Source organism: Furipterus horrens, unplaced genomic scaffold, assembly GCF_987537825.1.
Source record: "Furipterus horrens unplaced genomic scaffold, mFurHor1.1.pri manual_scaffold_2, whole genome shotgun sequence".
Lineage (NCBI taxonomy): Eukaryota > Metazoa > Chordata > Mammalia > Chiroptera > Furipteridae > Furipterus > Furipterus horrens.
In genome coordinates this window covers 162,772,834-162,800,002 of record NW_028327172.1, presented here as the reverse complement: position 1 = coordinate 162,800,002, position 27,169 = coordinate 162,772,834, and the positions used below count along the sequence as shown (strand labels likewise).

At 33.7% G+C, this 27,169-nt stretch overlaps 1 protein-coding gene across 2 annotated transcripts in view; it reads right to left on the bottom strand.

The window, feature by feature from the left end:
• LOC150019841 (glutamate receptor 4) overlaps nt 1-27,169 on the bottom strand; it is a 442,193-nt gene that overhangs the window by 38,954 nt on the left and 376,070 nt on the right. Inside the window, exons 9-13 of one of the 2 annotated variants that reach the window (XM_090268076.1) lie at nt 26,297-26,401; nt 21,228-21,338; nt 13,179-13,385; nt 5,995-6,365; nt 3,829-4,027 (exon numbers count right to left, since the gene is read on the bottom strand). In XM_090268076.1, the coding sequence (XP_090124202.1) occupies nt 3,829-4,027; nt 5,995-6,365; nt 13,179-13,385; nt 21,228-21,338; nt 26,297-26,401 (993 nt within the window). Of the gene's footprint in view, nt 1-3,828; nt 4,028-5,994; nt 6,366-13,178; nt 13,386-19,559; nt 19,959-21,227; nt 21,339-26,296; nt 26,402-27,169 lie in introns of those variants that run through there. The other variant, XM_090268077.1, reaches the window with a different exon arrangement.

Genomic DNA, 27,169 nt, shown 5'->3' with positions numbered 1-27,169 from the left:
TATATTTAAAAAATATTTTTGAAACCATGCTATTTACTTGACAATTTTCCAGTTACTGTTCAGTATATTATTAAAGGAACAGGGAATAGCTGAATGAAACTAATACAGCAAAATGGAAAAAAAAGTATTTTTAGAGCTTGGTTATTATGAAGACAATTTAACTATAGAATGAAACATAACATTAAAGCAAATAATTAGGGCACTGATATTTTTTAGAAGTCTATTTCTATAATAGTAATGTGAGGAATATTATTGCTTCATTAAAAAAAATTGAATTAAATATACCTTAAGTTCAAAAGAAGTTGAATTAATTACCCCAAGATCTGGAAGAGGAATCCGTAGTGTAGTTACGCTAAACTTCACAGGCCTTAGGTATTATAGAAATGGTAAACTACAGATTCACAGTGGAAAATAAAGGAAGGATGAAAGCATTTTTTTTTTGAAAAATATTTACGTGATGTCACTATGTTAATATTTAGAAATTCTGGTTTAAAGGGATGGCTTAGATAAGATCACATTCACATCGCAAAGTACAGGGCTGGAAATAATATCCCCTTACTTTATCTGTGACTACAAGAGGGTGTTTGCTAAGAAGTGAGGGCGATCTTTATAAATTTGATAAGACAGGCTAAAGTAAGGATATTTCTGCAGACCCAGCAAGCTTATACATGTAATGAAAATGAAAATTTTAAGTCCCTAAAACTGTGTTATTTACTTAAAGATCAGGTTTGGAGAGTGAATATACTCAAGGTAATAATCAATCTTAATATAAAAGTCATCATTTTTTTGAAATTAAAAAATTAATCTCAGATTTATTTGTTTCATGTTTATTGTTAAACTCAATGCATGGGAAACGTTCTGACACAAAGCATTATTTCATTACTTAAAACAAGTTTTATAAATGTGTTGTCTTTTTAATTTCTCCAGAGTTAAGTATTCTTCCATTTCTGCTTTTAGTAGAAAATATGTATGAATGTCATTCATTATAATAAATATTTATGTTATTATCAGGTGAATTATTTCCTGGTTTTTGTAGCTTATGCAGCAAGATGGAGAAAGAGCTCATCCATTCACCATTTGATAGTACATATTATAATCCCTGAGATAGTAATCTACCTCATTTATGCATTCATAATTTTACTGATGACTTATAAATAGGCACAGGATAAAATTTACACTGAAATGAAAATCAGTGTGTTCAAATAAGGTGTATAATAATATTGAAATACTTAAACAGCAAGACTACCATTAAGTGACAAGTACAGACTTATTTTAATAGCTCTTTGTTTATGCTTAACTAGGATGCACTGAACATGATCCTATCAAGTTTCATAAAGGAACAGAACCAAGGCAACAGTTGAATTCAGATGAATTTTCCCCCATGACCTGATTCTTTGTGCAGTTGGTTATAACTTCGACATTTTTTGTATCGCGGAGTACAGGTCACTGCCTGAGGCAGTTGAGTGGAGCTGATAGATGTACTATTACTGTGTTCCTATGAGAAAACATTTTGACAAGTACAAAAATACCCTTCACATTCTGTTTCCTCCACCTGTTAGACAAATGGTTTATTTAAACCAGGTCATCATCTATGGGAAAGGGAGAACACAGGGAAGAAAATGAATAAGATTTTTATCAGAGCTCAAATTTATACATTCTGAATATGTGCTGCAAGGGAAAATTATTTTCTTGTCCCATTAGGGTTCAGACTGTCCTGCAACAATAAATACCTATACTTATAAAACTCTTTCAATTTAAAAAGTGAAGTTGGGTGGGAGAAAAAGGTCGGCGGGTCTGGTGAGCACACAGCTTGTATGAAAGGCTGTGTAAATCTAGGGAACAATTATCCTTATTCTTCTATTTCTTATCAATATATTCTGTTATCTATATCGCCAGGTTTTAGAACTTGAACAGTTTTTTAAAGCTTTATAAAAATTAGAAATAAATATTTTCATTGCGTTTGATGCCAAAGAGCTTTACAGTGAGTTATTTTTGAAATGTTTTCAAGGAATCAATGTTTTTGAATAGGTTTCAAGACAGAATGATGAATCTGCAAATATATGTGTATTTACATGAATATCAGGCATTGTCTTTTCAGTAAAATGCAAGTTATAAACAAACTTGTATTCTGTTTTGATGAATATAGATCATGGGTTCTAGGCAAAGTTACTAAATATTACCTACCTACTTTGGGTGGAGGCAGCTATAAACTTTCAGATTTCCAGCACAGTACTGAGATTATGCTAAAATGTGTTAGAACAATATGTTTCCATTATTAGGCTTTATAGACCGGGATGCACTAAATAAGCTAAACAATTTTGCTTAATTATGTTTATTCACAGAATATTGTTAATAAAATTTATAGTCATGACTATTATTTTCAGTTTTAGAAAAATCTACAAATACTTTGTAATTAACTTATAAATATTTGTTATCTCTGCTAGCCACACTCCGCATTGCTGACAAGGACGTTGTTCATTGTCTCGTGCCTTTTAAAAACAATGCACAGTGATGGATTGCACTGAATTTTTGAGGGATTTGTTTTGATTCAGATTTATGTAAACATCTGTAATATACAAGGATATTATAATCAAATCATTTTTAAAAATATAAATTTTAGTACACAGAAGTTGAGGCTTGCTTATGGAGTAGAGCATTTTGTTGTATTTAATTCCTAAGATGAGTAAAAATAAATACATGCATTTAAAATGAAAGTGTAATCTCCCAAGTACTGTTTATAAATAAGCATGATACTTTCTTTAAAGGACTATGATTTTTCCACAAAAGCTTAGGAAATATGTGAAGTAATGTCATTATTATCTAGTTATATATTTGTAAAAATGTCACTGTGACTTCTTTATAATTTTTCAGTTCTGAAGTTACAAAATGAACCCTGATCTCTGATCAGACATTACCAAATGTGGATCTCTGGATTTAAGTAGAACCAGAGTAACAGAGGTTCATTGATAAAAAACTCATCCTCATAATGAAACAAACAACTATAAAAATAAAAGCAAAAACAAAATACCTGCCATCCCAATGGCAAGCCAAAGGGATCATATTCATATGTGAAGTACAGTTATTTCAATTTGAACAATTCTATCTGCCAAAGTAGAGAAATTAGCACAAACAAAATTCTACACAACGTCTTACAGAGGTGTCAAGAACTTAACACTTTTTACTACCATTACCTTGTGAGAATACAAATGTATTACTTTAAAATTCATTGTTACAGAAGAGATTATAGAATAATATAGTACCTCATATAGGGAGGATAGCCTGCAATTGAGGTTTTGGGTTTCAAATGTAAGAAGTTGAATGTAGTGTTAAAAAAAACAACAACTTTGCTTTTATTTTTATGCCCTTAGCCCCAAAGCACACATAAATATACAAACTTGCCAGATGCAGTATCACAGCATTATTAGCACTGGAATCTCTTGGTTGGATAGATTATATAATACAGTTGTTTTTATTTATGTACTTATTGTTTTTCTATTACAGTTGTCCCACTTTTTCCCCCATTGTTCCCCCTCAGTCCACCCCTTCTCCCACAGTCAATCCCCACCCTGTTGTCCAATAAAGTTATTTTAATTACCTTTTTGTTGTTACTCTTCCTAAGGGAGGGTCCTTCTTGCAATGTGAATAAATCAGAGTTTTTGAAAATTAAAGTGATCATAAAATCCATGTAGATATATTAGTATTAAACATAGCAATTACCACTGTGTTTGCAAAACCTACAATGAGTAGATCCCCTAATATAATTGTTGGCAAAATTGCCTGAATTTCACAATTATGAACATTTCATTGTTAGCTTTTTCCTTAACTTACTCTGAAGAATTCTTTTGTTGACCCTGAATCCAATGTTCCATAGGCAATTTCTGTTTGTTTGGCCAAGTCTTCTGCACTTTCTATGGGGGAGACCATTCGCTCCACGGTCAGGAAAGCAGCAAGGTTAGCAGTATAAGATGAGATAATGATGAGTGTAAAGAACCACCAAACACCTCCAACAATTCGACCTGAGAGGGATCTAAACATGGATAAGATAATGCACATTTTCCTCTCTCTAACCAACATAGAGAAAGAAAAAAATACCATAATTTTACCACATACACTTAAAAATAGCAATTACAATGTTATTTTATTTTTGATACTCTAATCAAGAATGATTCTGGTATTTCTGTGTATGTTGATGTTGTTTATGCTATATTTAATGTATTAATGCCACTGAAAATATAAAAACCTTTTACTTTTTATTGCTTAATTGGCAGAAATGTGGAACTCAATGCCTTTCCTTTAGGTACAGAAGAGGAATACTTACTTAAATTCATTGATACCTTTCCCTCTTAACATTTTAGCATCTCTGATATTAGAATAAAGCCTATAGTTGAGGTGAAACACAGTATCATGGCTTAACTGGAAGCACTGCTTTTCTCTTGGTGGTACATAAAATAGCAATACATCTTAAGAGTGGGTGAGGTCCTATATTTGATACAATTTGGTAGATGCCTTTCTGTTTTTATCTTAACTCAGAGTCCTGCCAGGATAGGTGGGACATATGTCAAGGTGGGGCCGGACCAGAAGAGGATCTAGGGTTGTTCTTAATGTTATTGGAGTTGAGGATTTGTTGATAACCCGTTTCTTATGGAGGTGAAGGATGAGTTATGTCCTAAAGAATCTTCACATACTGCTATAAAAATGTTCTGTTGTTGCCAACATGAGACCAAAGTGTGCACCTTGTCAATGTGTAGCAACGACATTAAAACTGATGCTAAATCTCAAAAAACAAGTTTTCTTTCGACCCTTTCTCTGGCTATAAGGAATGTGTGGGTAAGTGTGAGTGCAGAGAAAAAGTGAGAATGGAATGAATAAAAAACTCAGGCTATAGTCATTATTGCTCTCACTCATAGGACCATCCAAACTTTTTAAATTCCTGTGACAAATTGTATTTAAACATTTCTTTAAATGTAAGGACAACTTTCCTGTTTTCCATGGTATTTCTAGCTTTAAAATTCTCTCTTCTTAACCATTATCAGGTAAGCAGCACCTTGGTTTTAACTTAGTATTTCCTTAGTTCTGGCTTGAAAAACCATTACTCAATTTGCTTTGATTTCTTTTCAATTCATTAATTGAGAGTTATTGATTTATTTCTATGTTGGAATTTAAGCACATTTACAGTTTTCCTTGGTTTTAAGGAACACAAACTCTACTGTGGCTAAATTGTCTCTTTATGAGAATGCATACATTAAAAAAAAAACAAAACATATTTACAATACTAATAAAAGTCACTATTTAGATTTAATTCTCAGTTCTCCTATCTTCAGCTACTTTGTCTACAGGCAAAATTGGTATGTTTTTCTGCAATAGGAGAATTGGCTGCATTTTTGGCCAAAAGTGTCTCAGTGGCATCCAAAGAAATCAAGCTATGACTCCCTAGGTAGTGAAAATCATGTCTGTAAAGCTAATAAAGTATTTACATTGCTGACTCATTGCCTACTGCTCAGCTTATGTACTCTTATGCAGAACAACATCTATCTGGCAAATACTATGCTAACTCAGCTTTTAAATCATGCCATGGCAGAAATCTCTCAAGTTACATGGAATATTAATAAAATTCAAATTTAATTTTTAAAAATTTAGAACAGCAACAATAACAAAAACATTTGATTTTGAAAAGCTGATACAATGAAAATGAATCCTGTTTTGACAATTTAGATTTTAGTTTACATCTGTCAAACCATGAAGAAAATGTTACTAATTTTTGAGAGTTCTGATGAGTTGCATATGTTAATTTTCCATTGGGATGTATCTGTATTTTATGCTAAGTTGGAAAATTTGCCTATGAATATACTTAGATTAATTTGAGAATTTGCAGGTTTTTTCTCTGTTTCAAGTAATGCTCTTCCTTTGGGGCAGTGCTGGGGGGCACACATAGAGAGATGTTCTACACAACACTTAGAATTACTGGGGAACTGGTGAAGAACTGTTGAAACTAACCTGGGTGAAATGTCACATCCTTGCTGCATAAAAGCACCCAGGGAAAACCAGAGGCTGTTAAAGATGCCAAACTCATTGGGAGGTTGGTCGCTGGGTCCTTCTTTTCCATCCTCTGGCTCTTCTGTGTGCCACTCATATGGACTAAACCTACTAACTAGGAACAAGACCACGCTGACACCAATGTAGGCAAAGACTATGCACATCCAAATCTCATAGGCCAGAGGATCCAAGAAGGAAAACACTCCTGGTTTAGATTTCTGAGGCTTTTTGATCATGATAGATATGCCCAAACTCATGAAGGGCTTAGAGAAGTCAATGACCTCCTCTCGGACCAAAGTGATTGTCAGAGGGGCAATAGCAATCTCTGCTTTCTATAAGAGAAAAGACACATGAAAACATATAGGTTAATGAATTTCATGAAGCAATTAGCACTGGATCCATCCACTCAAAGGTAACCAGTTACATATCAATTCTACAATTTCCTTTGCAAATGTCAACAATGATAAGGCCAGTGATAAATACAATTGACTTCCTTTTGTAAGATAACATATCACTTAAATTGCACAAATTATTTTTATTGGCCCTAGTAATTAGATAAAAGAAAGAGAAATGGAGAAATAGTAGACATAAGCAAAATAACTTCAACTTAAATGACTGTATTAGTTTTTAAGGATTTAGGACAGCAAGAGGAAGAGACTTAATAGCCTTTCCATATGGTTGAACTTCTGAATTTCTTGGCCAGGAATGTCATGCTGCAGTCTTTTCTGTTTTACTTGAAATGTTGCCACTGATTCAATACTTGGCCATCCCTTAATTTTATGCATCGCAAATTTCAAACAGTATTTTCTTTTTTATTCCTTCCCAATTATAAGAAAAATTATCATAAAGTCTGTTTTGTAAGCTAGAAGAAATCCTTGGTCTGATAACATTTTCCAATTAAGTGCACACACAAAAATCTGGAAATTGGTATTTGTTTCTTCCCATTCACATACTTTGATTTTTCATGTTTAGTTTCTAAAAACGGTATTGGAAAACAGTGGATTCAATTTTCAGTATTATAATCATAAGACACCAGCTTCCATTTTTGTTTTGTAATTTTAGCTATTTTTCTGGGCCTGTATCCATATCTCTAATAGGAGAACACTTTCTTCTTTTACCTCATTGGATTATTGTGATTGTCTATTAAAAATCCTTAATAAAATAACAACGTGGATTGAGCGTCAGCCTGCGAACCAAGTGTCGCTGGTTTGATTCCCAGTCAGGGCACATAACTAGGTTGCATGTCAGGTCCCCAGTAGGGGGCGCGAGTGAGAGGCAACCACACAGTGGTGTTTCTCTCCCTCTCTTTCTCCTTTCCCCTCTCTCTAAAAATAAATAAGTAAATAAACAAACAAATAAATTATAAAAAAGTAACGAGCACTTATTGAGGGAGTATGTGTCTGACACTAATCTAAATATTTTAAATGGCTTCCAATTTAACCTCATAACAATCTTATCTTTATCATTGTTTTATAGATGCTGAAACTGAGACTCAGGTGAGCTTTATACAGCATGGTTGCTCTGATATGACCTTGTGCTTCTTTCCTTAAATCATGCCATCTCTAAAATCAAATGAAATGAAGTGTGATGAAAAAACTTTAAGCTGTTACATGATCTAAAAAATAAAAAAAGAAGAAGGTTTGAAAGTATCTGGCATTAAAACAGAATCTGAAACATACCCAGATATCATGCTCTTACATAGAGGCTGCCTCTCACATTCCCTCCTGTATATCCTCAGGCCCCTGGTTCAGTGAGATGTCAGCAGTTTGATAGAAGGGCACCTGGAGTTTTAGTCTGGGGAATGTACTCGGGCCATTGGGCTGTCCACTGGGTGACTGAGAATTAACTGCATATGCCTTCACTGGAGTAAACTTAGTTCATATAATAAACACCCACAAATATAAAAACCAGAATCATTGTTGGGAGGTTATTAAATATTTTCCCAATGGTTATTTTATACAAGTGATATATGAACTAGCTATAAAAACATTAGTATATAAAAACAGAACCAGAAAATTAAGAACATATATCTCCATTCCCTTCACCTACTTTTTTTCTTTATATATGCCCTCCTAGACATTGTTTTTATAAGTACAATTTTTCTTATTTAAAAATTGGATAATGCAGAACATTATATTTTATATTTTTTCTCTTCTTGAAAAAATATGATGAATTAATTTTCATTTCAAAATACATATTAAAAATTAGTTTTAATGATTGCAAATGACTTATGTAAAAGTATCATAATTTACTCGACCAGTGTATTATTTGGGGGGATGTTTGTATTGTTTTCAGTTTTATACAGTTTATAACGCAAATTATGTGAACACCTTTGAAGACAAAACCTTGCATATCTTAAATTATTTAAGATAAATTTCTAGAAATAGGATTGGTAGTCTAAATGGTAACACTCTTTTTAATGTTCATAAGATGTTTGCCCAACTTTTCTCCAGAAAGGCTGTGCAAAATTTCTACTTTCATCAGCACCATGTGAACACACCTGCAGCTTTAAACCTTGGCCATCTCTGGTGTATCTTTATTCTCATTTATCTTCACCAGTGTGCTATATAGCAAATTAGATCACATTGTACCAATTTGAATTTGTTTTTATTAAACAAATAGCCACTTTTTCTTTTTTATGTGTTACCTGTCATAATCTGCCCTTACATCACATGTGGGGATATTCATTTTCTTACTTACTAATCTGTTAGTGCTTTTAAACCTTTTCAAAATATTCTTTTATTTTTCATGTATGTTACAATATTTTCCCTCTTCATTAATTGCTTTGTTTCCATAACTTAGGTCAGTGATTTTTTAACCTTTTTCATTTGATGGCACACGTAAACTAATTACTAAAATTCTGTGGAACCCCCAAAATATATTATTATATTTTTTGCAGATCTGACAAAAATAAATATAATTTTGATTCATTTGCACTGGATGGCTGTTTTTGTGATGGCTCTTGTCATTTTATTTTATTTTTGACAATCCAAGGGGCAAGAGGTCAGTGCCTCTTGCAGCACACCGGTGTGCTGCAGGACACCAGTAGAAAATTGCTTACTTATTTCATGGTATTTTATTGCAATGTATATGTTTAAAGTTGTGTTGAAGTCATATAAAATGATCTTTTTGTGTTTTCAGCATTTGGTTTTGTGCTTAGAAAAACCTCATTTCATATGATCACCCTCAATCATATATATTTTATTTTTTGTTTTTTAAATCATATATATTTTTGTCTAGCACCCAAAGCTGTAATTTCTCTATAACTTATTTGGTATATTTCATGATGATGTGTTACAAAATTGTTAATTTTCCTAGTAATTGTTCAGCTATTCCAACAGGAGTAAGTGAATAATGCATCCTTTTATTGATTTGAAATGACCCTTTCCATAAACTACATTGATTTGTGTAATATCTATATTTTGAAAATTTTTATTTATATTATACAAGTTACCACTAATGAGGTTAAAAACCTTAAAAGGAAAGAAACATGGAGAGAAATAAAAGAGTCTCCAGAATAAGAAAACTACATGCAAAGCAAGATAAATATTGGATTGAGGTGGTGATAGTAATGTTCAATGAGGACACATTTGAAGTCTCAAATTTGAGTTTTGAAAGAGGTCAATGAACAGAGAAGATACATCTGGGCTTTCTCTACTAACATTGGCTGTGTTTGGTGTGCCTTGTTCCATTACCTCTCAGCAATTCCCAAAATTATGTGTAAAATATCTCCTGCAATAACATGGTAATATTTGATTTCTTGAGGATCTCAGGAGTGAGATTCATGAACCAGCATTTTAACACATACCACAGGTAATTCTGGTACTGGTAGGCTATAGAACATACTTTGCGACATATCCTCTTGGAGTGAAATACATATATCTGGCAGGGACCAGGAGAAGGTCCTGGAGCAGCGCACCACAGGTCATTGAATGGACTGGAGAAGGTGTGATAGGCAGAAAGGACCTGACTGTAAGGGAGTTTCTGGGCTTCTGAGTCACCACCTGGTGGCGTGCTGAGATCACAGGTGTTTCACAGATAACTATTCCTAACAATTACAGTAACAAAGTTCGCAAAAAATAAAGTAAAAAAAGATGAATTAAAAGTTAGTCATTTTGTTGTGTAACAGGCTTTGTTGGGTGGAAGAGAATAGATGGGATTTTATCTAGGGTCCTGGAAACTGGACATTTGTGTATGTGTTAGTAGTAAGACAGAAAAAGAAAGATGAGAAGCAAATACAGAATTTGCAGACACCAGAATGGAAAATACTAGATCTGCACATAGTCTAAGAGATGTGGAAAATGATTTCTTTTGGGAAAACAGTGGACAACTGAAGTGGCAGAGATGGAGATGTTTTAATCCTCTCAGACTGGCTGGTGAATGAATATAATGTGTATTAATGACAATTATGTTATATTCTTTGTCTCTCAGAACTGCCAGACTTGAGGCTTTTGATTAATGTGACATGTGTACTACTGACAAATTTTGTTGTTAATTGTACTCTCTTCTTATCACTTGTTTTCATTATTTAAATAACATTCTCCTAATAAAATATGGTCAGAACCTTTGCAAAGGGGTGAGCCTGGGCTGCCCAAATGGTAGGGATTCCAGAAGAGGTATATGTAACAAATGCCTTAGAAAGTAACTCAGCTTGGTTTTCCCATACATCGTTGTCGTCGGCAGCCGTCCGTCTCGAGAGACGATGGTGTAGCTTCTTAAGAGTCTATCTGCACCGCCGAGAATGGCTGTGCAGTCCGACTCGGGAGTGACACGGTATCTGTCTCCTCCAGTGTTGAATCGACATCTTGCGATGACGCTGGAGTGTCCTCTCCAGTGAAGCTGAAGCTACAGAGCCTGGGCAGGGTGATATGGAGGGTCTGCTGTTGCCCATGCAGCAGACCCCCCCTCTCTTCGCAGCTGAAGGGTCCAAGGGAAAGACGGAGTCAATACAGCTTGGCTTCAGGTGCGCCGCAGGAGTTGCCGGTGTTGACTACAACGTCAAACCGCCTTAGGGACTCCGGCTCCGGATTTTCTGTCAGGGTTTACTCCCTTAGCCTTTCCCCTGAAGAGGTATGCCGCAAGGCAGCGGAGGTTTTTTGGAGTCAGAGTTTTCCCATACATAACTAATTGACAATCTAATTTTTTAGATGAAATTCTTAATAATGTTTCTGAAGGAAATAAATTGTAATAGTTCTAACAACTTGGATAATTTTCACATTTAAAATTGGCTTACTGTAGCAAAAGTTTTAACTATTCCCAAGAAATACAAGCTTTAGGAACCCTTTTCCTTTGGAACTTAAAGCTCAATATCAAATTGATCACAAACACTTTGATTTTTTACAACTTCTTTTCCCCCCTTGTTTAAGGCACCTAACTAGTCAGCAGTTCTTTCAAATTGATATAAAACTAGCTGATTACTCCTTAATAGTCCCCTGGCTGGTTTGGCTCAGTGGATTGAGCGTCGACCTGCGAGCTAAGTGTCGCTGGTTCGATCTTCCAGTCAGGGCACATCAGAGAAGGAAAGGGGAAAGGCTAAGGGAGTAAACCCCGACAGAAAATCCGGAGCCAGAGTCCCTAAGGCGGTTTGACGTTGTAGTCAACACCGGCAACTCCTGCGGCGCACCTGAAGCCAAGCTGTATTGACTCCGTCTTTCCCTTGGACCCTTCAGCTGCGAAGAGAGGGGGGGTCTGCTGCATGGGCAACAGCAGACCCTCCATATCACCCTGCCCAGGCTCTGTAGCTTCAGCTTCACTGGAGAGGACACTCCAGCGTCATCGTAAGATGTCGATTCAACACGGGAGGAGACAGATACCGTGTCACTCCCGAGTCAGACTGCACAACCATTCTCGGCGGTGCAGATAGACTCTTAAGAAGCTACACCATCGTCTCTCGAGACGGACGGCTGCCGCCGCCGACGACGACTCCTTAATATCAAAGTTTCCTCTTGCTGCTGAGATTATAGCTATTATACTGGACTGTGTGGAAAACATTCATTGCTCTGTGGTCTGAAAAGCAGGTTGCAGAATCAGGAAACTATTGAATAGCAGTCTGGTTTGGAAAGCAACCCTCTGTGTAAGATGTCATTTATGTTCTAAATCGTTCTACCTTTATTCTTTCCTGGGGAAGGATGACTTTCATATAATTCTTCATTTCAAAGGGGCCTTGTGAGTATTAATCAGACAAACTACACTTTGAAGGTGACATTTGTGAAATATGAATTGGCTTATAGAAAATTTCAAAATAAATTTCAAGTGTATGTGACTTTTATTTACTATTACTGGATGAATAAAACTTACTATTCTACGCTGGGTTCGTGGACTTTGGAAATATCACACCATCACTAACATTTGACAACTGCTGGTTTGATTTAGACTAGGCTTTGCAGTGGTAGCTGAAGAGACCCATCTTGTTCTGATTCAGGCAGGAACGTCTACATTGAATTTGCCCTTGGCCATGAATGTGTACACTCAATATCTAGTGAACATAAAAGTTAGGGTATGACATACTTTCATGTGAGGCCCACTATGGAATAAATTCTAGCTTTTGTGTTTTGCTAGGTATGAAAAAATGATGGCATTGCATAAAGCTTAAATTTACTGTGTTCAGCACAATTGTAAGAATCTCACATTATTGATGAATATTTTATAGGTGTTAATGTAATTTAGTAACCACTTCACCAATTACTTAAAAGACATTTACCACTAATTCCAACCAACAGGGATGTAAATAAAGAGCTAAAATAAGGTATAACTTTATGATATTGAAGAAAATCTGTTCCTACAATTATCAAGTAGCAAATTAGTAATGAATTTGTTTTGTAGTCCTCAAAAACAACATATCTATGGGATAGAAGAATCAGACTTAAAAGAATAATTATCACAAGTACTGAAGTTAGTGTTTTTTAATAGGACATGATATTCTAAATTTTTATATTTCTTTTCTGATTTTGAAGTTATCAAGTGTTAGTTTCTCTCATTGTATTTAATTGCATTATTAATAAACTAAACAGTTGAACATATATGTCTCTGAATGAAACTGCAAATTAAGAAAAACAGTAATAGATGTTTAAAAATTGATATGTGTCCAAGTTTAAAAAAGTTTCAGGTTTATGTAAGTAAATTCTTCAATAAATTGATTTGCTTACCCCATAAACAAGTTCTCCTACCATCCCATTCCAGATTTTTGTGTCTGCATCCCTTGCTCCATATTTTCCATCAGGGACAATGGCAATTTTATACTTGATACCAATATGTTTTGCAATTTCAGATGCCAAATCTACACAGTATCCTTCATACTTGTCATTTCCTTCAAACATTTCATGATTTTTCTTGTACATAACATATGGGGATTCCTATAATGAGAGAAGTAGAACTGTAAAGGAGAGATTATGAGACATTCAAAAATATGTAACTTTCCAGTTTCAGAATTTGACAAAAATACTCTATTTAGTATTGTATACACATTGATTTTGTGTGGCTAGAAATCAGTAGTAAAATTGATGAATATATAGATAAATATACTTAGAAGTACATTAAATTGCTTTACACTAGATACTAAATGTGAAGTATTTAAAATAATTTTCTTTGAGTAATTATTACATACCTAGCACTGTAACTGTGATAGAAAAAATATCCATTAATAATCATCTAGAGGAGCATAGTTATCGCCTTTAGCAATAAAATCATTAGTCCCAAATTATCATGTGAAGTTAAAGACTAATTAGTAGTCAACTTCATGTAATAAAATGCTAATTTAAGGCCACCTCTCTCCATATTCTGCATCATGTTTAGCCACAATCAACAGTGAGCTCCTTTGGGAAAAGAGCGAGATCATTTTTCTTTGCTGTCTCGTACTTAGCAATAAGCCTTTCTCAGAGCAGGCACTAGCAAGTTCAAAGAAGAAATAATACATTAATAGTTTTAAAAACTGTATATACTCATTTGGATTAAATTGGCTTGCCTTAAGTTGTCCAATTGTCCAATATTTTAGATTTAATTAGGGTTTTGTTCCATGAATTTTTAGGTATAGAATATGTCTCCAGTGGAAGCCAGTAATTTCCCCCCAATTGTGACTATCATACACATTGAGTGATAGTCCCATTTAGTTTTTGAAGCCAGTAAACAAGAAAATAAGATTAAGGATTATTGTCAAAATCCATATCAAATGAAAGTTTACTGGTGGCTAATAATAACTGGACATTTTTTGTTAAAACACACACAAACATATACACTCACACCCTTAATCCAAGCTATTTGAAGGTTGTGAACTAAAAGGCATAGCAAAAACACATTTGATTTTATAAATGAAACCTGAAGCCACCAACTATGCAACTTATAGAGAACTCCTTGTCACACCCCAGAAATTTTAATTATTTGCAGACAAGAAATGACCACTTTTGGCCATAATGTCATTGAAATCATGTATTTAGATTTTATAAAATTGTATGATAACATTTATTTAGTAATTTTGATGTGAATCTTTTCTTTTATCCCAGCAAATTTATAATTGTGAAAGTTTAAATTTCTTTTGGAATTCTGAATTAGAAGGTAATTCACTGTGCATAATGTTGCAGTCTATACTAATTGTTTTTTGAAGAACTTTGTGAATGTGGAAACTACTTAACAAATTTAATAAGAATGTAAAACACATGATTTATAATATTCTCATAAAGATGCCCTAAAGAACTTATTGTGGGCAATTGTCCAGAATGGGTTCTTGTACTATTTTCTTAAATTCTGCCCTAGGTTGACATGACTAAGTGACCCAGAAGTCTCTTACTTGTCCTTTACATTGAATTTGATGAATATTTTAACACTGGAAAGTTTATTTATCTATAGAATTAAGGCAACTAATTGCCTTTCCTTTAGATAGATAAAAATTATTAGTTATGAAAAACATTCTCTAAATATAATGGTTTAAAGACCGTTTATCCATCTATAAAATTAAGGCAACTAATTATCCCTTCTTTAGATAGATGAAAATCATTAGTTTACAGATAACAATCTCTAAATCTAAAGTTTTATAAATTATAAATGTGGTTATGAAAATTGGTGAGTTGCTGCAAAGCACTGTTAATTTCTAAGATATGCTGTAAAATATTAATAATCAAAGTGAGCTAATCTTTTAATTGTTCTTTTTTCTTGTAATATCTAATTAAAATATGAAAGAATATGCAGAAAAAAGCAAGAATCACACATTTGTAAAATGCTTAAGATTTTAATTGAAATTCCTATATAACTATCACCTATAACTATTTGTATACCAAATCTAATAGTTTTTCAAATGAAGTATAGCTAAGGCTCACATTTGGTAAGTACTAAGGCTGAAGATCTATTCTAAAGTGTCTGGAAATATTTGAACACTTATTTATTTTAGCCACCAAATATACATATTTATATATTTACATGCAGAAATTTCTCTAGCTAGTATTATCATCTAATTTGCTAAATTCCCTCTACATTATTTTGTGAATTGTTGCTTCATTAAAAGCTGTACCTTTACTATTTACTCCAACATTTATTAAGCACCTACTGTGTGCCAGGTTGTTTGAGTTTGTTGAGAATTAACGGTACAAAAATAAATAAAACATGCCCTTTGTCCTCTTGTGATTAATTAAGGTAAAATTATTTTTAATAAAAGTAAAGAAGTGAGAGTGGATTGGGAAATAATAAAAGAGTTGTGAAAAAAATAGCTTTTACCTATCTAGCGCCTACTCTGTGTCAGGTGCAACGCTAAGCTGTTTGATCGTGCTCTTTCACTTGCTTTTCATGTCGGCATTTTGAGGTAGGGGTTTTCCATTTTGCAGACGGAAGTCAAGGCTCAAGGAGGTTAAGCAAATTGTTCAATTTCATAAAACTAGCAAGAGTGGGAGTTGAACCTATATTTTGAAATATTTGAAAATCTTTAAAACCATTATTTCACGTGTCAACATACGTGCAATTATTTGAGCATATGATTTAACAAGAAAAGAAGCAAAATTAAAGAAGTGAATTTCTGTTTTCTTTGGAGAATGAAATTCTCTATATGAAATCTTGAGTAAACAATGTAGATAAAACCTTTTTATATCTCCTCGTAGTGTCTGGTATATACAAAGCACTCAATAAATATAAAGATCTCCTTGTCTATCAGGACTTCCTAAAAATGAATATCATGGCAAAGTAATAATATTAGAACTTTTGATTCAGGTTTTCAAAAAGAAAGTAAACACTAACAAGTGCTAGGTAATCTCTTCTGAAACAGACATATGTATATGTATGCATAAATTAAAAAAATATTTAGTGTATTTAAAAAAAATTCCTTTTAACAGCAGGGGCCCATCATGTATTTGTTTTCCTGCCAAACAAACCAACAAAAGCTAGAAGAGTCTTCAAAATTTAGGTATGCTTTTTGCACAACCAGGGGTCTGCACAATGATTGAGATTCAGGTGAGTGGTGTACGCAGCACAAGAGTAATAAGAGGAACTTACACAGCCAGGTGGAAGAACAAAATGGGGGAAAGTCTAGGCTTTCCTTAAACAAAAGCTCTCGTGGTTGCTCAGTTCAACCCTTTGAATGAATCTCATTTTCCTTTTCCAAATGAGTAGCAAATCCTCAACTCTCTCCCGATCTAGTTCTAGTTCTAGTTCCTCTTGCTCTAGTTCCAATCTGACAACTTGTCCACAAGTAGCCCTTCAAATACCGCATACTTGGGGAAATTTAATACAAAGTTTTGGGGATAGTAAGGGTGAAGAAAATATAAAATCTTTTCATTATAATAAAAAGTGAGTTCTAGCTAATAATTATGGAGATTTAGGAAGCATCTTTGATAAGCAGCCTTATAGAGTCTCAGGGGTTCAATTGTGAATAAAAACAGAATGATCAGAGTAGTAGAATATAACCTCTTACTCTTAAGACTATAACCTGCCATCTTTATTACCAACTACTGTGACCTGCGAGATAATAATGCCTTAGAAGTTATTTTAAATGACTTACTTCTTAGTAATTATGAGTTTATTACTACAATTTCCATAATGGATGGTAGTCTATATTTGCTCTGCTATTTCAGAAAAAACCTATCTGATTGAAGGTCTTATATTAGGACTTGCTTAAGAAACTGTTTGTGTAGATGAATCAAGATGAATTTCAATCGATGAAGTATCATTTTCCTACTGAGAAAATGTTTTCTGGATTATTTGCACTTAGTAAAAATGAAACTATTGAAATAGATACTTATTAGAAAAGCTTTAAATTTTCTAAACATCACAAATATAATCACTAGAATTATAATTGATAACAGTTAATAAAATAAGTAGTATCAATGAGGTTATTTGCTATGTGGATATTTGCTTTTCTACAAAGAATCTTAGTAGATGTAGAAAATTTATCCCATGAGTAGCATTTTAAAAGTGGAAATTAAAAGGTTATTAAATTCAGAGAAAATGAATACATTTAATGGCTGCACCATTTTAAGCTTATTTAAAATAACATTTAAAAACTCATTGAGTTATAATCCCTTCAGAGTCTGGTGTATGTATCGGAGATATTAATATTTGGTACAGAAAAGAAAATAAATATATCTGTATTTTCTGTATATACAGGGTAGGCAAAAATAAGTTTACAGTTGTTCATATGGAAAATGATACAATAATTAATAATAATACAAGAATATAAACTCTGTTTTGCATACTCATAATTATAAACCTACTTTGGCCCACTACTTATAGATATGTATATGTATTGCTATGTATGCATGTGTAGATTGTATTATGTACACATGTATCTATGTATAGTGCATCTACAAAATTCTACAGAGAGAAGATAAAGTATCAAACATCTCCTAAAGTATGAAAAGTACCTCTAAAAGGATCAAGTGTGATAAGTAAAAGAGGTTTTAGATTTGTAAAATAATTCTGATGCTGTAGCAAGTACATTTAGATTTGTGGAAAATTGTCCTAAAAGATTGTTATGTTTATAAGGTGATAAGAAAGACTTTCTTAATTGAATAATACATCATAAGCATCACTTAACTTCAGTAGTAAAGATTTGGGGAAAAATAGGTTTGGCTGAAATGTCATTGCATCATTTTTCCTTTTCCAGAGAGTTCAGCAGGCAAAGAAAGTAGTGAGGTAACAGGGGAAAACTCCCTCTCTTTCCCTCAAGTTCTGCTACGAACTGCCTTTTCCTCAATTGCTGCACTTGTCCAAACCAGAAGGCACATATTTGACTTCCTTAGGTAGTTTGCAGAAGTTACTATTTTGAATGTAAAAAGTTAAATCAGTATGGTAACATTCTCATAAGTTTTATAGATTTTATAAAATTTTTAGTTCCTAAGACTTAAGATTAAAAAAAAAAAGAGCATCCAAATCTGAGATCTTTCAACATTATAGTTATGATTCTCATTTGATATTATCAACTTTACTTTTTTATTTAGATTTAGCTAAGTTAACTTCAGTATGACTATATTCAGGTAGAATAAATTAGACATTAAAATGAAGACCCCATTATACATATATTCACTGTTATAAAAATAAATTTTAAAAGTGCAAAACACTAAGGCTACATTTTATTTAAGAATGATATGTGACATATCTATTATGTCTCTTCTCTTCTTTCTCTCACTAGAATATATTTTTTGAATGCAAGATTTTTGTCTTTTTTGTTCTCTTACATATTCCCAGACTTCTAAGTGTGCCTAGCACATAGCAGACGCTTAATAAATATTTATGAATGAATGAATAAATAAATTTATCAATCAGTTTTATTTAACAGTAGCATATATCATTACAGTGTAGCAACATATAAAAACATACACAAAGGCAAGACAAATGGGAGAACAGCAATGCCATATCAATTCAATCAAAATTAATGATTTCCAGTGCCACTACTCTCTCAGCCTTCTGTGTCTAGATATCTGTCTTGCATGTATTATACGTCTAACCAAATCCATCTGTATTGAGAATTTTCAATTGAATCTGGGGAATCATTACATGCAGATGCCTATATCTCATTCATCTACAAGGAACCATATTTTTTTCCAAAATGAATGAGATGGTAGAGATGTCACAGATCCCAGGCTATCATTTTCAACAAAAGCAAATACAAGGAAAACTTTCAGGGAAAAGATCCAGGTATTAATTTTTTTGAATTACTGAACAACTACGCAGTTGAAAGGACCAGGGGTATTATGAATATGAAGATTACATTTTTATACAAAAGACAAATACTGGTGTTGCACTATCCTGATGGCAAAAATATTGAAAATATCACTGCCAAACAATAGGTAACTTCACAGAATATTCTTTACGTATATAAGAAACAGTTGGATTTTTAAATCAATTTTCCTTACTTTTTGATAGCATGCTTCCAAAAAACTAGCCATACTTTCAAAATTAATTCAATATGTTTTTTTAAGAATTGTATCTCCAGCCCCTTTCTTAACAGGGATAGAAAGGAGATTCTCTACGTTATACCTATAATGCACATTAAAACACTTTATTTCACACAGAACAGGTAAAATTTTAAAAAAGTATTTAAAGAAAATGTATATTCAGAACACAAATACACAGATATTTACTTTGAGAAATCTACTTGGAATTAGGACTGATATAATTCCATTATTTACATACAATGACCTCATTTCAAGGTATGGGAACTGATATGTCAGAATTTCTAAGTGATTCTTTTTCGACATCTGTTTATTTTCTTGAGAAAGATGAGAATTAATTCTTCTTTTGTTCTTGTTTCTTAGAAAAGTCACAGAACTTAAAAAATAAATCTTTTTTTCTGATAGTCCAGAGTTGGTCATCCAGGAAGAATCTCATATGAAAAATTAGATTACATTTACTACACAGGAGAACAAGACTTGAGCCTTGTTAGGAATGGTCGAACAGCGTGGAACTCATTTCTTTCTTGATCAATTTCTTAAAATAGGATTCTTCATCAGAGGCTGAAAAGAGGAGGACTGTACTGAAGTATGACTTTCCATTATTGTGTCTTTTTTTTAGGAAAAGAAATATATATATATATATATGTATTGCTTTTCAAGTCCCATGCAAATATTACACAATTAAGTTAGAAGGTATATACTTCACACTCTTCCACAAAAACTGTTGTTGGTTGGTTTCATTCTAAAATAACCTTCTGATCAAGGCTGACGAAGCAACACAGATAAAGCTAATTGCAACATGTAAAAACTTCTCTCTGGCATTTTCATGGTTTGACATCAAAGTCAAAATTTTGGAAATAACTCAACATTACTAAAACTAAAATTACATAAGCCAAAAACTAAATTACATAAAATACTTCCACTTTATTTAGAGTAAGGGCTCCATAAATAATTAAAAATATGTTCTACCTAACTTGACACTGAGCTGAGGATATATAACTTTAAATTAGAGAGAAAGGGTCACCGATTGTTGATCTCCTTTGACTAGCATTGACTCTAAAGGGCATGTTTGACTTTAGAACAGCAAAATATATAAGATTTTCTATTATTTAAAAGGTAATTTCAACAAAATATACTTGATAAAAGCCTTAGAATTTAAAATATTTTTCATTTTATGATGTGACTGAAGCAATCATATTTTTCTTAATTTCTAGAAGTCTTACGAATCATCTTGTGTATTTGTCACCAGTCAATGGGAAAAATAATCGGTGCAAAGATAAGCTCAAATATAAAACCAAATTTATTTCTAAAGCATCCAGTATATAAAACGTGTTTATTAAAATCTTCACATTCATATTTCCACTATTACCAACAGACAATGCAAATCATTACCCAATGATTAAACTACTTGGAAGTTAAAATTTTAAACACCCACAACTATCTTTACATTGATGTCTTAAAAATATGATAACAATAATAATAAGGTGTCTACTACCAGATACTTCATGCTATTGGTTGTTGATCTTTTCCATATTCATCCTTTTGTCCTTTGGAATCTTAGCATTTCAAACATTTCCAACTAGAGCATAACAGTTGCATTTTTTGACATCTGAGCATTTTCCCAAGAACAACAGTGCGGCAGAAGGTAATACAAATAAAAATACTGAAAGTACTCAAAGCTCAGGACAAATGTACTTAAAGTCTCAGAGACTTCTGTGGATCAGAATACCCATGTCCCCACTGCTGTCACCCTCCCCATTCACCACAGTTGGGGCATTAAAACTGCCTGTGGACAAAACGGAATAGCAGAAAGCATAGACCAAAACTTACCATAATTGTGGTTACAACTACTGTTCTGTTCTCAATAGCTGCTGTGTCATTGCCAAGAGTGGGTACATCTTGAATCAAGACTAATTTATCCATATCATTCCAGTAACCAACCTGTCAAATAGAGAAAATCCATGGAAACACATTTTAGAAAGTTTTCTCTGATTCTTATTGAAATAATGAGTGATATTAAGGGAAAAAAAACAAATTTAAAAAGTAGATGAACAAAAGTGTTTGGAAGTTTTTTAAAAATTGATGATGAACCAGTTTTCTTGATGTTAGTGATAGTGCCTGGTTGTACATTTTGGCAACTTTACACTTTAGCGCTGTGGAGTAACCAAGACATTAGGAATGAGTGACTCCAACGGAATGTGGATACTTTATACAGTGCTTAGCTAATGGGGTCTTAAAGGAAAGTTAGGGGTCTCTGTATCATGCACAGGATTAGTAGTGACAGCTACCAGCTATTGACTGTTTGCTCTGTGACAGACCCTGCCCTCAGTGTTTTTAAAGATTTTATTTATTTATTTTTAGAGAAAGGAACAGGAGGGAGAAAGAGAGAGAGAGGGAAACATCAACGTGAGAGAGAAAAACATCAATCGATTGCTTTTTGTACACATCCCTACCAGGACTGACCCATAACCCACACATGTGCCTTGACTGGGAATCAAACCTGAAACCTTTCACTTTGTGACACACCACACAACCAAAACTGAGCCACACTGGCCAGGCTGCACTCAAAGTTTTTAAAATATGAAACTTAAAGTTTATAAACAAAGCAAATGTAGAATTAGTGCAGCTGTTATCTATATTTTAGAGATGAGAAGCCATATTAGAATGTTAAATAAATTTTCACAATGTTATACTCTAGTGAGTCCAGACCTCAAAACTCAGGACTGTATGACACCAAATCCACATATACTTTGTGATTATGCTACACAGTCTCCCAAAATGAGTGCTTATTTAATACTTGCCAACATTTTTTTCTTGAATTTCTGGATGCAGTTTGTAAAACTCATGTGTCCAATAAAATGTATGTAATAGCTCACCGGTCTGTTCACTATTTGTTCTAACATGTTTTGGAAGTTCCTCTTGTTTCCTTCAAGTTTCTTAACTGGGTTAATATTTGTGCACATATTAAAATAAAGGAAGCATTAACATGTCAGAAAGAAACACTATATTATTCATAAATATTGTATATGCGTAACAATAATAGATGAGAAAAATAATTTTCATTAATATGGCTTGCTGTAATTTTTAGCGGGATTTGAAATTACGAGTGTGTATGAATTCAGCAATATTTTCAATTGTCCATATGAATTCATTTGTATCTTTTAAGTTAATTTAAAAGTCAAATTTAAAAACAAGTATGCCTTTGCAATCTACTGTATCTCAATCACTACATGTACTTAAAAAAAAAAAAAAACATGTCATTTGCTTCCTGTTAATTCTCTTTTCCATATGGCAGTTGAAAATGGGTTTTAGAATTCATCACTTCATTAAGATGCAGCTAGCCTCCAGATCTCAGCAGCCTATTCTCTAGGAAAGATACTTTTTCTTTGTTAACGAGTTTCCACAACAGAAAACCCAGATTACACCTTCTGGAGAGTCCTCACATGTTGACCAGACCTTGATATTTTGCATTTAAAAAAAACCTGTGGGTTCACAGCTATCTACCTTCAAAAGACGAACAGTTTAGAAGGGTTGACAAATTAAAGTAATAAGCAAAAATTTACCCAACTGTGTCTATTTGCCTTATATCTATTTACAACTGTGGTCTAAAAAAAAAGCCATGGTTTGTGATGTGAAACCAATTAATGGCAGGTCTCATGTGGGCCATGGACTAATTGGAAAGTAAGATTATCTGGAACAGGTAGTGACACAGGCTTCACCTCGTAAAGAACAGAATCTGAAGGTTTGGGTCTAGAACCTCACATGACATGGAGTTTCTCTCTTAAGTTCTCTATAAGATTTTATAATACACTAAGAACTTCCCCCAAGCCTGATCTCATTTATCCAGGTAGAAAACTAGGCATTTTCCCTAGAGACAGAAATTGAGTGAAAAAAACTTTTGTAATGATAGAACAAAAGTACAGAAGGATTTTAATCACTAAACTGGAGTGTCAGAAAAAAATTTGTCTTCTTTGTACTTGTAAGGTGAATTGTGTGCAAATCTAATTGTAATATAATGTAGTAGTAAACATCTGTATATTTATGGTGGACTTTGCCTGCAAAGTAGAAGTGGGGTAGGGTTTGAGGAGCTATGAGAAACCCCTGTTCTACTTATAGTTGTTTTTTTTTGAGAACTGATTTGATCAGACTTGCCTAAAAAATATGGCTTAATTCCAACCCTAAAGAGAACCGGACTGGACCCTGGGACTCATAATATTTCTTAGCAGTCAAGAGAGTGAGCTCTGGGGTGGGGTGAGCCTTGGTTTCTGCTGCAGCTACATCTCTTTCTGTTGAATATCCCTGGGGGGGGGGGTTACTTAGTTTCTCTTAGCTTTCCTTTTCCTTTGTATGAAATTAGAAAAATACAGCTTACTTTCCAGTGCTTGTGAGGATTAATATAAAAATGCACAATAATTTTCCAGAACTGTGTCTAGGATATAACCTGCTTTATAAATATACTTTTTACAATTAAGAATTCTTGAAACCACACAAATCAGGTCCTGGTGTGTTCCCTCTGAGGGTCACCAGAATGACATAAGATCCCACCATACTTAAGAACTGGGACTTCAGAAAGAGCTTTGTGGCTTCTCTCAATCTGTGTTCCTGTTACGGAAGTCAGACAAACTGATGAGTTAACTCTGATCTATTTCCAAAGACAGCTCCCTTGCTAGCAAGTGTTCAATTTACCAGAATGATTGCTCACTTTTCAGATATATTGCTGAGTCTCACCAGCGTAGTGTTTATCATAGCAGCTCATTTGTAAGTTTAATATTCCTGACCGAATGCTCAAGTTGATCATTGCCACAGAAAACCAAAGGTAGATGAGTCCACCCAATTTTACACATCATATTTCTTCTAAGAGTTTTAGACAGATGTCAGGTGAGTGTGAAGATGCTTTGTTCCTCACTCTCCCAACTTACTCTCCAATTTTCACCTCAAAAAAAGCTTAATTTTTGTAACCATTGTGGTTCAATAGGCTGTGGAAAGATTCAGTATTATAAACAGTGTCCACTTGATATTACCACTAGTTATTGCCAGCTTCTGTTTTTCCATTATTATTTCTTTTATAGAAAGATAATTTTACTTTTTGTACTTACTGTTTGGTGAAATATGGAGTTTACTTTTGCATTTTAGAAACCTTCTTCTTATGGCTAATTTTGCAAGAGCTGGTTTGTGGCAGGAAGGTGTGCCTATTTTCACCTCTGCCCACCAGTTAGCCAATGTTTCTAGGGATCTGTGGAGTATTCTGTCTGCTCCACAGCTAGCAGAGTGGGTAAAGTCAGTGTTCACATGGAACCCCCTAAATTTCTTATCGGGATTACTCACATGTCTCAGTCCCCTGCGGTGGGCAGTGTCCTTAGAAAAGCCCGCCACACAGTTTGGCTTCCCAGTTGTCCTCCATCTCTTGCCGACCTGATCTGGATCAGGAAGGCTCCAGCCCACCTTATAGTAGCTATCAGCCTGAACTTAAGGAGATGCCACAAGAGGTGGAGAAGCTGGAGATGGTCTTCACAGCAGCTCCAAATCTCCCTCACAAATATGCAGAAGTGCACACTATAAAAGACTGGAACAAAACACAGCTCAGAAAGCCTTTACTATTCCCATTTATGACTTAATTGTCCTTCTGAAATGTGTCTTCAGCTTCTTGCCTCTTCCATTTCTACCTATTCAAACTAACTTTATGGCTAACGTTAAATCCTACCTCTTCCATGCAGCCTTTCTTGATTTGTTTTCCTCCAGCTGGAAGTCATCTCTTCCTCCCTGGAACTTCCACATGTCTTCTCTTTGGCTATCATATAGAACTTATTGCATTCTACCTTATTAGAAAAATAAACTCCTTTAGGGCAAGGTCTACCTAGGTGAGGTAAAGATATAGAAAGTTTCTGGAGTCAGACATATCTGAATTAAAAACTTTGTTTTCTCACTTACACGCCTTGGGCAAGTAACCAGGACCTACTGCACCAAAATTTTCTCATTGGAAAGGGAGATAATAGTACTAACATTATAGGGTTGTTAGGATTACACCAAGTCCTGTGCTTGGGGGACAGTAGGCTTTTCATAAATTGTAGCTATTATTATTAAAGTAAGAAAGTGTATTTGGGGAAGTTCCTTTTTTAAACAGCCAAGCGATGAAACAAATAAAATTTTTAGATAAATAATTTGAATATCTCTTTCCTTGAGCATCTTAGCTAATCCTAGAGAAAAAAAATGTTAAAAATTATGTGTGTTAATTGCACGTGAATAAAATGTATATAGCCAATTACTGTGGTGGGATTGTATAGCTTCATTATATGTTTTTTGGATGTTGTGAAGGTTGCTGATATGCCCAGTCACATTATAAGCCGAGTGGAGCTACCCTCCAAAATCCAAGGTCTGTCACAAACAGCTTCTTGAACAACCTCCCTAGCCCCTCAGTTGGAGTGTCTGAGACATTTCTCTCCCTCCTCAGCCTAACATGAATCCTAACAATCTTTTCTTCTATTTGCTCTCTCTTTTGCTCATTTGAATATGTTTACTTGCTTACTTCAAGAATATTCAGCCCACCCACTAGAAACAGTTTCCTTTGTTTTCTTTTACAAAATGGTTGCATGGAGGCAATGTGTATTCCTGTGGCATGAGCTTTGTTTTGTGGGATCCTTTTTGCTAAGCCTTTAAAAATATATATTGCTTCCATCTTGGGTAAAGGTGTAAAGAATATATAAATTATATAGTGTGTTTCAGCTTTGGCATATGACTAAATATATAACACATGACACAAAAATTTATCTCAGCACAGATTATCAAGAAAGTACTATTTGTAGGTACACACTTTAAAAAATGTAGAATAACCAGTTACCTTTCATCTCTGAGACTTTAAAAATGTCAAATGCAAAGTAAGAACAAGTTTGAGTGTGGCTCACCTTTCTAGGCCCTGTGCTCTTTAACTCAAACACATCCATTGTGTAATTGACCCTACGTCCATAGTGGTCAAACTGAACATTCCCTGTCAGCCCTTGAATTCGAACCTATGAATGAAAACAAACAAACAAACAAGCATGTATTTATTTGCCATTTCATTTATGGAAATCTCAACTTCATCTGCTAGGCTTATGACTATATATGTATGGGTGTAGAACTATAAGCAGCTCATTAAAACTCCAAGGGGTATTTGAGCTACTGGGATAGAATCTGAAAAAGAAGTATCAAATGAATATATAAGCAATTCTACTATATACTTGGAACATAAATATGTTTCATTTGTTTTTTATATTATAAAGTTTCCATTGTAATTGACAGAATACTTCTCAGTATTGAAGTATTGTTTATAGGAATGGAAATGTGGTTTGTTTATAGTTAGTTTTGTCTCTAGATCCACATAATAAATGGCCCTGATAACCCCATCAAATTATATTTCTCCTTGTTAACATTAAAATGAAAATTTGAGAAGTTCAAAATATAAACATATCTTGACAATATTCACAGGAATTTTATTCCAAATTTTAATTTTATTCATTTTTACTTACTGTGTTCTGAATTCATGGCATTTAGGAACATTTAAAATGTAATACTAAAAATATAAACATATTAACTATTTGAAAAATAGTGTTAGTATAACCATAAAATAAAATAATAAATAAATTATTTAATCTGAGTTTGCAAGGGAATTCAAAGATCTACTGAGTTAGTCATTAGTAGTGTTTGCCAAATATTTCTGGTTCTTCCCCTTGTGATTAGTGAGCTCTATGTGAGTCTATTTGACAAATGAGTTGTAATCAAATGTGATGTGTGTCACT